At 37.6% G+C, this 15,678-nt stretch overlaps 1 protein-coding gene across 2 annotated transcripts in view; it reads right to left on the bottom strand.

The window, feature by feature from the left end:
• Positions 1-15,678, bottom strand: part of GRB14 (growth factor receptor bound protein 14) — a 110,527-nt gene that overhangs the window by 93,077 nt on the left and 1,772 nt on the right. The window contains exon 1 of one of the 2 annotated variants that reach the window (XM_008687492.2): positions 14,578-14,706. The exons of the other annotated variant lie outside the window; for it this stretch is intronic. Within the exon in view, the coding sequence (XP_008685714.2) occupies positions 14,578-14,679 (102 nt within the window). The 5' untranslated portion in view covers positions 14,680-14,706. Of the gene's footprint in view, positions 1-14,577; positions 14,707-15,678 lie in introns of those variants that run through there. 2 annotated transcript variants of the gene reach the window in all.

The raw sequence follows: 15,678 nt of genomic DNA, 5'->3' as shown, positions 1-15,678 counted from the left end.
AAGCAGGCTCATAGTGGAGGAGCCTGATGTGGGGCTCGATCCCATAATGCCAGGATCACGCTCTGAGCCGAAGGCAGACGCTTAACCGCTGTGCCACCCAGGCGCCCCGATAAACACATATTTTAGGTGTTATATGTATTATGTACTGTATTATCACAATAAAGTAAGCTAGAGAAAAGAAAAACTATTAAGAAAATCATAAGTCAGAGAAAGTATGCTTACAGTATTATCAAAAAAAATCCCTGGATAAGTGGACCCACATAGTTCAAATCCATGTTGTTCAAGGGACAAATGTAAACACAATGACTAGTACAAAGAAGACAATAAATATTGTTTGAATGGATTAGCAACATGTTGAGGAAACTTAGTGTTGACTAATCCACCAGCATCACCCTTGAGGGCAGGCTAACAGGGCAAGGTTTTCTTTCCTTCTTGAATGAAGATATTAATGTCATCTATTCCCATGTGCATACGAAGCAAAGCTGAGTGGGACAATTACTGTAATAAAAGAATACAATTCAATAATATTCTGACATACGGGGAAAGCAGATCAAAATTAAGATTTAAATAGGGAAAGGTAAAAATCCTACCAAAAAACTAAGCAACTAAATTTTATTCTAACAAATTAGACACAACCTTGGTTTTCATGCAGTTCATAAGAAGGCATTTATATAGGGGTTTTATTGATCACAAGCAAAATAAACTCATTATCATTGAAAATGCTCAAGGAGACCATATGGATGGTCATCTATCAGATATTTTAGAAATGAATCCTACTTTGGGTAAAAGTGCTGCTATCTGAACCTTCTGTTCATTCAGCAAGTATTTACAGAGGACCTACGATGTGCCAGGCACAACGCTAAGGTCTGGAAATGCATTGATGTCCAAGGCAGACTTGGCTCTTGCTGCCTCTACAGAGCTTCCTGGAGAGCAGAACACTGATAAGTAAACAGACTGATAATGCAACAGAACTGACCTGGTAGTTTATCTCAAAGCAGGACACCTAATGCAGAATGGATAAAGTCAAGAGTTGTTTTTCCAAGAGGACTTTGTAACCAATCAGATGAAGAGAGAGAGGAATAGTGAAGAGATTAAGAAGACCTAAGATTTTTTATTTTTAGTATGGGTAGAGTATGCCACGCCCAAGAGAGACATAGAAGGAACAAGTTGAAGAGGAAAAAGGATTAATTCTGTTTGGAATATGCAGAGCCTGAGATGTCAATGGATTGTATAAGTGAAGATATCTAGCAGGCAGCCCAGGATAACTGACGTCTATGTATATTGTTGTTGAGGCCATGGGAGTAGGTGAGATCACTCGAGCAATAAAAGGAAACTATGATGAAAACAAAAAGTTCTAGGGCAAAACCCTAAAGAAACCAACACTGAGATCCTACACAGAGGTCCATAAGAGACAGAAGTCAAGAAAGTGTTTCAAGAAGGGAAGAATAGTTAAAAATGCCCCAAACTGCTGAGACATCAAAATAAGCACAGAAGTAGGTCTTCAAAATAAGGTGGTCTTCAGAGACTTTGGTGAGAGCCACACTTCCTGCTTCCTGCTTCCTGCTGCAGGAAAGCAGAGTGGAAAAAACACCTCAAATGGTTAACAACCCAAAAGCCTCAATACTAAATGATATAGGTATCAATAAAATCAGAGAAGCTTTAGAGAGAAAGAATTTTAGTTAGAGAAAAGCTGGGAAGGAAAAGAGAGTTGATAACCAATCCTCCAAGGGTTACAAAAAGCCACTTCCCACAACACTGAAAACAACACTAGTGTTTCTCAAATTTTTCCACCAGAACTAATGAAAATGCAAAAGAAAGTAACTTACACAGCCCTTGCCATCTCTGGGTAGGTAATGACGTTAAGGTATTAAATTTGTTCTTAAAAATTCATGTAAATTGTGCATTCTGCTCATAAAACAGGAGTGTTTATTTTAATATAAAAATATTTCCCCCTATTTTCAATTAAAATGATTGTTCCAGAAAGGTGTTCCATGTTTATCATGCAACTTCCCATATGGCCCTCCCACAATCCTCACACACCCCATATGTATACGCACATCATATACTCCCACTTTGAGAAATATGGAGGAGGTGCTTCATTCCACAAAAGTGACATCCTCTGGCAATCTCTGTAGAAAGCATCTGCCAGAACCCAAGTCCCATGAACTGCTACATGACCTGTAAACACTTCTTCCTTTCATCTTTCTTAAAAATACCCCCTTGAACCATCAAAGTATGTTTCAGACATCATGGAATCTGATGGCTACAACGATGTTGAAGGGACTTGAATTATACGCCCTCTTCGTTTTCCTTAACTAATGAGTCATCACTTATCAAGTACTCTGTACGTGGAGGTTGACCCAATGCCTTCAAATATTTAGTCACTTTTCTCTAAAACTTACCCATGTATTTCCCAAGGTGCAGACATGGTTTTGTAAAGAGGCTCTTATGCCTTTGGGACAAAGACAGGTTTAGCCTAAATGAGGTCATTAAAACAAAACATCAAGTTCCCAGTGCCCTGAGATTCCAAGCCAATGACCTACAGAGTGTTCCAGCTGATCTTAATTTCCCTGGCACAGCACAGTAAGAGTACTGTAACATAATGCAAAATGTCTCTAAAGAGAAACTAGATACTGGCTCAAGTCTTGCCAATACACAGTTAAATAATACCAAAGTACTCCTTTCATCTGAATACTGGGCTTCACACGCATATGTCACCCTTCCCAAGAATGAAAGTAATCTTCCACTATGAATGTGGGTTGATTGAAAAGCTTTTATTGGACTCAGCCCCATAAAGTATACGTGCTTTTTAACTGGCACACACAGGCTGGTAAGACTGAAAACACCCACAAGGGGACCAAGAGACAAAGAACAGAACTTATTCTGAGTAAGGGTAATCCAAATTTAGAACGTGCTAATAGTGGTAAATCAATACTCAAACGTTTATCCTGACTTGGATCTCTAACATCTAACAATATCGGACCCCTCCCAGGAACTAAACTAAAGTTCACTTTTCTAAGTTTTCTTGCAAACTCTTTATCTTTCATATTAAAATATCAGTACATTCCCAAATATTCCCTCATTCTTTCACTTAATAATAACCACTTCTTCTGCTCCTCCCCCACTCATTAATTTATTAATTTATTTTTTGATTCAGCAAAATTTATTGAGGGCCTATTAAATGTCAGGCATTGTTCGATCAGCTGGAGATTGAGTAGTTTATAAAACAAAGTTCCCGCCGTTACAGGGCTTATGTTTCAGTGGGAAAAGACAGAAAATAAACACATATATGCGGGAGCATATAATATGCCGGATGATATGTACCAGAGAGAAATATTAAGCTGGGTAAGGGAGAAAAAAAAGAGAGTGCAGAGTTGGTAGAAAGCAATGTCGATCATCAAATTCCATCTGAGCTAAAATTCATTTTTCATGGTCCATCATCCAATAAATCAATTAGGGCCTCTAATAACATAACTGAAAACAATGAATTGGAAACCATCTGAGTTGAAAAAGATTTGTTACTGATCAGATTCATTCACTTTCTCAATTTCTGGATAGTTTATCAATGAGGATTTACCATTAATGATATGTTACTCTCTCACTTAAAGGCAGTTTGTTCAAACTAATACACAGAAAAATTGGGGGGTAAAGCGTTGATTTTATCACACCTTGGCCAAACCAACATACAAGTGAGGTTTTTGCATGACTTCTTCCCAATTTTTTAAATAAAATGCCATTGTCTTCTAATGAGCTTTAAATACATTTTCATCAAAAGTTTAGAGCTATAAATTTAGTTTATTCAATCTAAGGAAAATGTCAGCCATATAATTAAAAAAGGTAGTCCTCACTCTCGAATCAGTCAGCCAAATTAGACTTATATTCTATCAAATAAGGTCCAACTTTACTTTTCAATTCAAATAAAGGTATGCATTCTGAGAAAAAAATATATTTAAAAACACTGAAAATTAATTACAGATTATATCTTATAAGAGAAATAGGTGAAAACAGTCAAAATTAAAATAATACAGAACTAAGAGCGCTGAGGTGTATCATGAAGTGGTAGGAAGGACATGGAATTCCTTTGGTAATTGTGTAAGCTTACATTCCTACCTCGATTTTCAGCCTTTGGATGTAATTAAATAAAAACCAAGTATAAAATTAAAAATAACTCCATTAACACACTATCCGTCAAGATAAAAATTTCTGATGTTTTTAATGAAAGCAAATGATGTATATACCCTAAAGAAATTAGTCTAATAGCCAGTATATTTGTTATTAAAAGAAAGTGGAAAATATTAAAGTATTTTATGATAAAATGGGATGGTAATTGATTGGCCTATTAAAATACATTCTTCATGTGATTTGATATGATTTTACAAAGTCAGTTTTAAACACAATATTGAATAACACACACAAAATCTAAAAAAAAATCATGTACAAAATATTTCCTCGAGTTTATCCAATTATCTTCAAAAATCTTGTAGCTTCAGAAAGGATTTCTGTGGCATTTAGAAGAATCAGAATTACTAACTATTAGATGCTGTGGCACCCTCCAGACCTGCCCACTTCAGGGCTGAAGCACTCAGCCTCCCATCTGCAAGCACCAGCCACCAAGCCCTCTGAGCTAAGTCCTCCCTTCCTGCCATTGCACTCAGCTGAAGAGAGCTGCCATGGGCAGGCCCTTCCTGGGGAGCCCAGTCCCTTTGCCCCAATTTTGAACAAATCTGTAAGGCCCACCCAGCTCCAGAGCTCCCATGGGATCTACTGAGGCCTTTGCTGTGGCTGCACTGAAGCCCAGCTTCTCCCTCTGTCCGTTCCCACAGGCAGTTTTCAAGACCTCTCTCCAGTAAACTCCTTGCAGGCAAACTTGTGCTCCAAGTCGGCTTCCCAGGGAACCTCACCTGCAGCACGAACCCACAGCACCTCAGGTGTTCACAGGCACATTTTCTTTCAGCTATTGGTTTATCCCAAGTATTGAAAATAGCAGAAAATACATTTAAATACGTGACAAAATACTATTTCAGTATTTCATGCTGATGCGCTATTTACTTTATTCTTAGGAAACTTTCCCTCAAAGGTTACATATTCTCTGACAAGAATCAGGAGAGAGAGAAATTAAAGTCAATAATTAAAAACTGAAAAATAAAAAGTGAAAGCTGTTGTCAGTCCCCTCACGCAATCATATATCTGAATTCAGAGCATTTCAACACTAACCAAAATTCTCATTCCTCATCATGTCTCTCCTTAACAGAAATTCATTTACCGCGTAAAAAGACAGGAACCCCTTCTGATTTGTGGTGCTTTGATTAATCATTAAAGGAAGCTCTCCCTGTGTGTGACGCCCTGGAGGTTTACATGCCCCAGGGGAATGCACCAGCTGAGAATGTTATTAGGAACGCAGGTGGGTTCTCAGAAAGGTAAGTTTTAGGAAAAAGTACATGTGGAACATGAGGATCCGAAAACGATTCTCTTAAACCTGTGAGTTTGCACATCCCTTGGAAAGTTTTATATAGTCAAGGGATATATGTCTGCATTTCTACATCATGAGCACTGGCCCAAGTCGTTCCGCAATGATATTAATAGTTAATAATGAAAACATTTGCTAACACCTACCACTCCTTGCTCTGAGAGATTTGTATTATGAACCCAACTGATATTTCCACTTAATTTTTTCTAATGTGGGGTTTTTAAAATACACACAGTAAGCTGGAAGGAAGTATAGCAGTTCACCAAACACTTTTTATTTATAATCTCATTAAATAAGTATAATGTACAAAATCAGAAATATATCCATTGATTTTGTTACACATGAACAAAATGTCTAAGTGTGTAATAAAAGCAAAAGATATATACTGTTAAAAATCTTATTGGCCCAGGATCTTAGCATATAATTTAATTTTTTTAATAAATACTGTTAATAGAATTAGAAATACTTTTTTAATTTTTTTTTTTAAAGATTTTATTTATTTATTTGACAGAGATAGAGACAGCCAGCGAGAGAGGGAACACAAGCAGGGGGAGTGGGAGAGGAAGAAGCAGGCTCATAGCTGAAGAGCCTGATGTGGGGCTCGATCCCATAACGCCGAGATCACGCCCTGAGCCGAAGGCAGGCGCTTAACCGCTGTGCCACCCAGGCGCCCCATACTTTTTTAATTTGATGAAGAAGATAACTAATCATGATTAGAATAAATATGTCAAACACAATTTATTAACATTTATTTGAACTATTTATCTTCAATAATCCACTTACTCATTCATTCTTTTCATGAAAGAACCCAAGAACAAGGAACACAAGATACTTCACTTGGAGGGAAAAACAATAAATAATTAGACCAAATAGATAAATGCAACAATTCATATTATGTTAAGTACAGCCAAGGAAATGCACTGGAAAAGGTGATGGATTGGGGGAAAATAAGATTAAAAAAAAGCAAGTGTGGAGGGGTGAGGGATACTGTAGGTAGTCTAGTCAAAAGGCTCTGAGGTAGAATAAAAGATGCCAAGTTCACAAACAGGTAGGACTGTCCCTCCTCTGTGGCTGGAATATAATCAACAAAAAGTAGAATGCAGAAGAGGTTTGTGAGGTAGACAGAAAGTCAAATCAGGTAGAATCCTAGCAGGCCAAGGTACAAAGTTGAACTTCATGCTAATTGATCAAAAAGTTTTCAACCAGGCAGTGACATGATGTGATCTACATTTCTAAGAGTTCATTTCTAACAAGTGTATGGAGAATGGACCAAAATAGACTGACACAGACAAAGGCCGTTTTATGCCTCTAGAATGTGAGAAGGTAGTGGCTGAAGTTGGGATGGTAGCAGTGAAGACAGAAAGACATTTATGGATTCCAGAATATTGCCATGAAAGGTGTGGCAGTACTTGACAAAAGATCAGAAAGAGGTCTCCTTGGATTCTGTCTTGAGCGACCAAATAGATTACTAGAGGGTAGAGCAAGAGAAATTTGGAGAAGGACTTAGAGGTTATGACCATCTCAACCCTTTAAGCCAAGCAGAACCAAATGCACTGGACCTATGCCAGCCTCAAATGTTTCACATCTTATGTCACCTCCTTATTTCCAAGATTAAATAGAATTTCACCACCTAACATGGCCCATCTCAGATGTGACACCTTTTCTGACTCTCTACTATTTGGACCTTGACTTTGACATGCAATTTCTAGTTTAACTAGCCCCTCCTGCCCCTATCATCACCATAAAGGTGGCTACTGTGCTCCTTGTCCTATGACACCCAAATGTACCCTTTATCACAGGAGGGATGGTGAACACGTAGGAAGATCTGAACAAAGGCTAAGAGGAAAATTCTGAGGCCAGTGGGACCAAACAAGCCTCCTAAAAGTTCTGTACCTACTAGATGGAGTCATTAGTACTTCAAAACCCACCAGAATCACTCACTCTACGAATAGAATAAAATTGTAGCACTCTCAGGGCCTAGAAAGTGTGGGCAAAAGGCTCATATCACATCACTCAGCAGCAGCAAGATATTATTAAAAACTAGGTTTGCAGATTTCCAGTCCAGTATTTTGAATCGCATCATACTGACTCCTATCTTTCCATAGAAACAATATTAAACATGGTGCCCAGGATGTTGTAAATGTACCATTCTTTGGAACTATTATAGATTTAAAAACTTTTATTGGCTCCCTAACAACATAACCACCACATGTAACATTTCATCTATGGATGAAGGTATGTGAATAAACAGTCCTCTTATAAATGATCTTTTGGAATTGAGGAACTAGTTAAGAATATAAATCCTCCTGGGGCACCTGGCTGGCTCAGTTGGTAGAGCATGAGACTCTTGATCATGGGGTTGTGAGTTCGAGCCCCATAATAGGTGTAGAAATTACTTAAAAATAAAACCTTAAAAAAAAAAGAATATTAATCCTCCTGTGTTTATTTTCTCTGTAGCTTTGAAAAATGCTAAATGAGTGGAACCAAAGGGAAGGACAAGAAGTAAAGAATGCTCTCCCTCTATCAGCTTTCCCATTTCTCTCCTAAATTGATTTTGAAAGGCTCTCTTCTGCTCCCGTGCCTTGGCAAAGACTTATGGCCATTTCCTAGGTTCTCCATTGAGCTATCCCTTATCTAGAGTGCCAAAAGGACAATGCCCAAGTCTGCCTATCCCCGCTCAAATACACATCCGTGTATCCTTACACAATGGAATTTCTTACTATTCTATATAAGCTAACATGTTTAAAAGCAACATCCACAAGACTGCAGAAAGCTTTTCTATATTAATTAAGATCCACATTTATATTGAACCATGAATGGCTCCAATTTTCCTTCTGTTGAAAGAACATAATATATGCCCCTAGGGAAAAACAAACCAGAGGCTGAGCTTTTAGGAGCAGTGAAAAATAAAACCCATATTGCAGATAAAGGTTGGATTGCAAATGTACCCTGCAAATTAACCAAGAATTAGAGGCAACCTTCAAACTGGAAATAAAACCTTGACAAGCAGATCTGCTGGGAGATTTAAGTTTTAAAATAGGAAGAGACAGCTGTCTTCTGTTACAAATGAAAGTAACCAGCATGCAGTAGGGAGAATCCTGAGTTGGTAGCTCCTGTCAGCAGAGGCTAAGGGACATCACTAAGATGCAAGTTCAAGACAATGGCCAAGAAAGAGAACCATCACTGAAGGGTGGCATGAACTGAAGCCACTGTCAGGTAAATATGCTTCAATTGAATTAAGTGAATTCAAGCAAAGGAAGTAGACACTATGAACTGTCTAGGCCAGTCAGCTAAACTAACTGGTAGATCACCATATATCATAGGTATATAAAAAGGCTTTGATTTTGTGTCCACTGTTGTTTGTTCGAGATCTTTTTTTCCTGGGGCACTAGTCATCCATTGTATCTTCCCCACCTTCATACACCATATCTGTTGAAGCTGAACTTCCTGCTCACAGAATGTGTTCTCACAAACTTGGCTGAGCAGTGGTCCAGGCCCTTGAGCTCCTTTGGTTACAGCTGACTCAATAAGAGCTGGACAGACCGAGCCAAAAGCTCTCTCCAGATGTAGACTCCAGTCACTTACCAAGTGCTGAACCACGAACAGGAGGAAAGATTTACTCTAATGGGGTGGCCATCAGGGGCCAGGTGCACTGACATGCAATCAGGACAAGCAAGACTGAAGACAAATGTGAGAATAAATTGGACATAGAAGGAGAAGCAGAGATTATGTGCTGTGCTTGTAGAAGAATGGAGAAAGTGGCTGCCTTGATCTTGGCTAACTTTCTACTCCCCGATTCCAATCTCTCATGAGATCAGTGGACTTTTGGCCTTCGGGGACTATAGCATAACCTTTCAGACTAGTTCATGTGAGGCTCTGTTTCTTCCAAACAATCAATACCTGGATAAAATACCAACTAAAGTCCATTCGTAATATTCCTACCTTTTCTCAACTAAATGATATTGTGCACAATTTTGAAAGGTCAGACTGCCCCAGAGTCTAAAAGTGACAGGGAATAGGAATACCCCTGATTTTCCACAGAAGTCAAAGAGAAAAAAAATTAGTCTAATTCCTATGCCCTTCACCAGGACACTGTCATTCAGTGGGCTTTACAAGAGGTCTGAGTATCAACATTTTTAACAAGCATTCCTGCTGATTCTGAGAAAGGTGGTCCAGTGACTACCCTTTAAGAGTCCTCCTCTAATGCCCGCTTCAATACTGCTACAAAGATCTGCGTACTTTCAAATTCCTCCTAAGAAAAATGATATTCATCAAGTGCCAACATTCAGAAGTAGCAAATTGCTGTTGGAAAGACATATTTGTTTGAAACCCTAATAGGAGCAAGTATTGTTTCTATTTATTTTTTTCTGCATATATAAGATATTTGCATTTCATTTCACATTAAATGGGAATTTGTAAAATGGCCTGGGGGAACCTAAATGCAACTTATGATGCTGTTTCCATCTGAAAATGAATTTAAATTTCCAAAGAGCTAATTTAAGGACTTTTGAAATATAACCAGTTTATAAATTGAGGATTTCATGTATCATTCCAATTGAGACAACCTGATTATGATACCAAGAAATTATTGTTATTTTTGTTATAGACGATACCGACATTTTAGTTATAGGAGACAATATATTATTCAGGGTGCATACAAAACTAGTAGGGATGCAATGAGAGGATGTTTAGGATTCATTTTAAAATACTTCAACAAAGACAAAAAAAATTTCAAAAAGGAATAGATGAAGCAAATGAAGCAAAATCTTGCTAATTGCTGAATCTGGAAAATGGGAACACGAGACTATAATTTATTGCTTTCTACTCCTGTGAATATTGGAGAAATGAGTATAGGACAGTTTGGTTAATGTAACAGCCATGCAAGATTCCTACAGGACTATGCAAATTGGGTTAATTACTAGCATCACAAAGGAATGACATCAGAGGCCCATTAATCTGGGGAGAGATGAACTTGTCTTTTGATAGTTCCTGATATGTGAGAGAAAAAATAAATCAAAGGCAGAGCATATGAAAACTAATTTCCTAATTATTTGAAAGATATTTTGTTTTTCTGAGATGTACAAAAAGGCTGAATTCAATACAGAATAGATCGGAAACAGTGTGGTAAGGGGCAAAGCACAGTCAGACATGATAGTCTTTTGATCTCCCTTTATTTAAATTTTAAGAGTACAAGCAAATCATTTCTGGTTTTTGCACTTTTCAAAAAACTCATAAAATGTGGATAACAGACAACTTCTTGGTATTCTAACTGTGGACTGTAAACTACACACAAAAGCTGGTTATTAGTAATACTAGTAAATCCTATTTGGTGATAAGTCAATTATTTGATAAATTGTTCATACCAATTTTAGGGAGAAGGTGGAGAAGAAAGTTAGAAGATAAAAACACAAAGAGATAGTTATGGTTGAAGAAGAAGGAAAAAAAAAAAGAATCTACGTCCTTAAATGAGTATTAACTAACGGTACCATTACCCCTGCTCTGGTATTATGAGCAGTTATAACTAACAGCACTGGCATGTTTATTCCTTGTGCTACTCTTACAGTTTTCGACTTCTGTGGAAATTGGACCTTCCTTAAAAAGACTCTTCAAAGCCTCAAGAAATGCAGATTCCAGGTCCTCACTGTGCCACCATCAGCCACACAGCATTTCTTAGCCTCAGTTTACTAATCTGTAAAACAGCATTCAACTAGATGACCTCAAAGTTCTTTTCCAGCTCGAACACTCCACAACACAGTTTTTCATGGGTATCTTTTTATCTTTAAAATCTTCAGATACTTTATTTTGAATAAGTTGTACTACAAAGTCCTGGGAAGCAATTAACCAGAACTACAGCACAAGCTGAGTCCCAGCACAGAAATTACCTGAGGGTAGACAAACACAAGACAAACACTGATTCTTCTGCAAGGGCTAAGGATCTCTTATTCTTTCCCTTTCTTCAAATAGTAAGTGCTAAGGGATGATTTCCTGGTAAATTTCAATCAGAAATAGAAAAAAAAAAAAAAGAAAGAGAGAGAGATCTAAATTCATAAGTTAAGTCACTTTTAATATAAAGTCTAGATTGCAAGTAATTTTTCTGGACCATATATTTAAAGGAATCTGCTTTAAATCTGCTTTATTGGTAAACACAAGGAAATATGCCTAGGAAATATATCTGGGCAGGATTATAACAAGAAGGAGAGAGAAGGAAGAATCCATATTCTATCTTATTCTAGCTCTTATTTTAAAATAAAAATACTGAAAGCCTACAGTAAGTATTATACACTTGAGGCATTTTATTTTCCAACAGAGATAAAGCATATCCTGTTTGTGGCTTCAGTGCACTTTACTACTCATGCATTATGTAGGTGTCTCAAGTTGTAAAAAAAAAAAAAAGAAAGAAAAGAAAAATTATGGCCTGTAAAATGATTTTTGACTGTGGTTTTGAAAGGCCACATGAAATTTAACATGTCTAGTCTGGATTCTTTCAAACTTTCTGGTCAATTATTCGTAAATAACAAGCGCAATTCTTCACTTTTTCTACAGGGAGAAAAGAATTGCTAAAATGACTGGAATGGTTAAACAAAACAAATGGAAGAGAGAATATAAAGAAAAGAGACATCAGCTCCTGTAATGTGTCAACCATAAATAATAGTCAATAGAAACCTATCACATCCAGTCATTTACATCATCTCAACTGAAGGTCAGAGATAATCAGGCCAGAAATACCAGCTTGAAAAAGGGTCATCTGTGTCACAAAGATACTGAGCCTGGGAAATTACTGACATAGAGTCAGCTGTTTCCGAAGCATCACTCAGTCCAAAGAACTGAGCAATACATAAAGGAATAAAAACAAAGGATCTGTTCTAAATGCAAAGTGTAGGTGGGAAACATAAAAGAATGTAAAAAGGAACCTTCCTCTTTCCCAACTTTGGGACATCCTTCTCCTCACAGAGATCTCAACCCTTGGGCAAAGGAAGAGATCAGCGCGAAGGGCCCTTCCCGGGTGGGATCACCCCTCTGGGACTGGTCTCCAGGAGGTGGGCCAGAACTCTCTGCTCATGAAACAGCACTGCTGTCTGTGTGGGTGTACTGCTCTCTGAGAAGGTCACTGTGGAAATAGGACACAAGGCCAGAGCAGGAAACCAGCTGGAGTCAAGAGTAACATATCACCCTTTTCCCATTTTGCCAATTTGCTAAACCTGACCTGAAGAAATGCTATCATTCCCCAAGACAAGATGTCTTACTCTAGGATGATGACTACACACCGTTAGGGCACACCCTGACTAGACCCTGGCACCCAGAGCCACCCTCTCTTTGATTCTCCCTCTATTAGCATATTTGCTCTCTATTCAGAACAAACCTTTCCCCACTGACATCTCTCACACACAGGCATTCTCCCAGTGTACATTCTAGAAATCAAAGTGAGAATAAGCCTGAACCTCTCCCCTTCTACTCCTCTTCTTCTGTTCAACTCCTAAGTCATAACCCAACTCCAAATCAAAGCCCCATCATGGTAAGCACCCTTTGTATTGGATTTTTGCTTAGCTCAGTGCCCCAGAACCTAGGATAGTGCAAGGAACACAGCAGGCCGTCCATAAATAGGGAAATAATCTATTAAATTCCCCAGGTGACTATTATGTCATCATCAGACATTTCCTTTTCCCATTCTGGATCCCACAGGCAATCATCAATTTTTCCACCATCATGACACACAATCAAATCTATCACCCATACTCCCATCTTATATCCTGACCCAAAAGCCAAGCTCTTAAAAGGCCCAGATATTTCAGCAGGGCTGTTCTTCGCTTGGGTTCTGACTTTAAACCTCATCCTGATAATAAAGCTCTCAAGAATCTCCTCCTTGTTCATCTCCTCATCCAAAGTCACAGTCCCGCCCACTTAAGGACTTGCCTCCCCCATCAGAGTCTCTAATTGAGAACATACCTCTGCTCCGGGAATATTTACTCCCACTTTCTCGAGTCCTTTTCCAAAAAGCACATGCACCAATTAAACTTCAAACCGCCCCCCTCAAATATTATATATATATATATATAAATATATGCCTTGTTATACCAGACTTCTATCAAAACCCAACAGACCATGGAATGCTTCCCTCCTGTCTTTATTATTGCTTTATCAAGAACCTATTTATTCCTTAGGGTATTTCCTTCATTCCTAAAACCATAAACATACATTATTGAACACATCATAGGTGGTAAAAGTGCAGAAAAAAGGAAAGAGAACAACAGATGTGGGGAAATGATCAACTGTCTTCTCTCCACTCCTCACTGCAAGTATCTGACTGTTAAAATTTATTGCTTCTATCCTTCAAGAACAAGGTACATTTTGCCTAGTGAAGCCTCTTTTTGTTTTGCTGATTCAAAATTGGGAGAGAATATATTAAGAAGAGATGGGATTATTCTAGGATACACTAATTTTTCTTTTCAAAATGTATAATCATGATGGATCTCCCCATAGTTGCTGGGTCCTTGAAATCTAATTTGCCTAAGTCAGTCTCAAACTAGAAACTGAGAAAGAAAGCAAAATCATAAAAGTAAAGTCCATCTTCTCATCATCACTAAGAAGTCACCTGTCTTCCGTAGCCAGAAGCCTCCAAACGGAGGAATTCACTGGTAAGGAAGTCATGTTGCGTTCTCAATTCCAATTACCTTTTGCCACAGAATCACTATACTATTTTCCTTTAGTAAATGAGGTTGGCTTGGGTTGAAAATGTGGAAAATTAAAGAAGGTATTAAAGCAATCAGCCAATCCCTTTCACACCCCAATACCTTCCTCCAATTTCTGACTAATCTATTATCACATATAACTCTCCCACCTACCCTGTAAATAATAATAGCTCCCAGACTCTGTACTTTACATACATTCTCTCATTTAACCCATCCCAAAAGCCTGGTAGGTAAGTTTTAACATTCCCATTTTACAGCTGTGAAAACTGAGGCCTCAAAGGCCAAAAACTTTGTCAGCCAATAGTCATTTAAAATAGGCCATACCGCTCCTTTGTTAATATTATTAATTACTAAATATCTTAAAAAATTGTATGGATTTAGAACTCCTAAGATTTTTGAATTAGAAAATTTTAAAATGCATACCTGCTTTTTCCTTGAATTTGCTTTGGGAAACAGGCCTGCTGACAACACAGATGTAAATGGAGAACAGCATAGCTCAGGAAAAGGGTTTGGAATAGATGGCATTTCCAGAACATCAAGATCTTTCTTTTTTCTCCTACACCAAGAGAACATAGGAGGTAATTTACATAAAGCGGAATGTAAAATATAATTGCTGACAGGATTAAGAAGTTAAGGCCAACATGTACCACTCTGTGACAACATTAATATATAAAGTATACAGCAAAACTCTGTGATGTACTTTCTGTGGGTCAAAATAAAATTTAATTGATATAAATCAATTTTCTATAGTATTCCTATCCTTTTTTGGGGGGGGACCTTTAAAAAAATCACTAGGTATAGAAACCCCATTACCAGCATTTTTGATAATTTTCCAAGCTGAAATACAGACTATATAATTATTGATGCAAAAACCATCCTGAGAAGTTAGACATTTTTATGGATCCATTAAATTGACAAAGTCTACAAACATTTAATGAATTCATCCCTATGCTATTTTACTAATCACTTTTGGAAGTTATGGTTTATTAATTATAGCTGTGGTTCATCTCACTTCAAATTTCATTCACAATGTTGCCCACACACAGTCTGTTGATTTTTCAAGTGCTTATAGATACTAAACCGCAAGGCAGTGTTTTTGAAGAGGTAAGTGAATAGAACTTGCTAGTATAAATGTACTCTAGTCCACTGCAGAGTAATTTTAACTTCAGTGAAGTTGAAGCACTTTGAAAATCTGGGGGAAAAAAAAGTACCATTTCAATGTATGAATATAAAGGACTACAGATTTTTGTATTATTGCAGTCTTTTTCTTTCCTAAAGTATGTGCAAAATTGTGAACTCTAAAGGCACTTAGTGCTGAATGCTATGGAGATTGGGAAACCTTTTAAAGCCTCTATTCTTTCCTGCTGAACAGCAAGACTGCTCAAATGTCAATCCCTGCTTTGCCTCTCCAGGGTCGCTGTAAGACTCTATGTGGGAGGTGAACTCATTTATACTATGATTTTTTTAAATATATAAAATAAAAAAGATTAGGGTTTTTTTGTTTTGGTTTGGGTTTTTTTTTTT

This window comes from Ursus maritimus, unplaced genomic scaffold (assembly GCF_017311325.1).
Source record: "Ursus maritimus isolate PB19 unplaced genomic scaffold, ASM1731132v1 scaffold_1, whole genome shotgun sequence".
In the NCBI taxonomy this organism is placed as follows: domain Eukaryota; kingdom Metazoa; phylum Chordata; class Mammalia; order Carnivora; family Ursidae; genus Ursus; species Ursus maritimus.
Note: the sequence above shows the minus strand (reverse complement) of the source record. Positions and strands in the feature narration are given on the sequence as shown.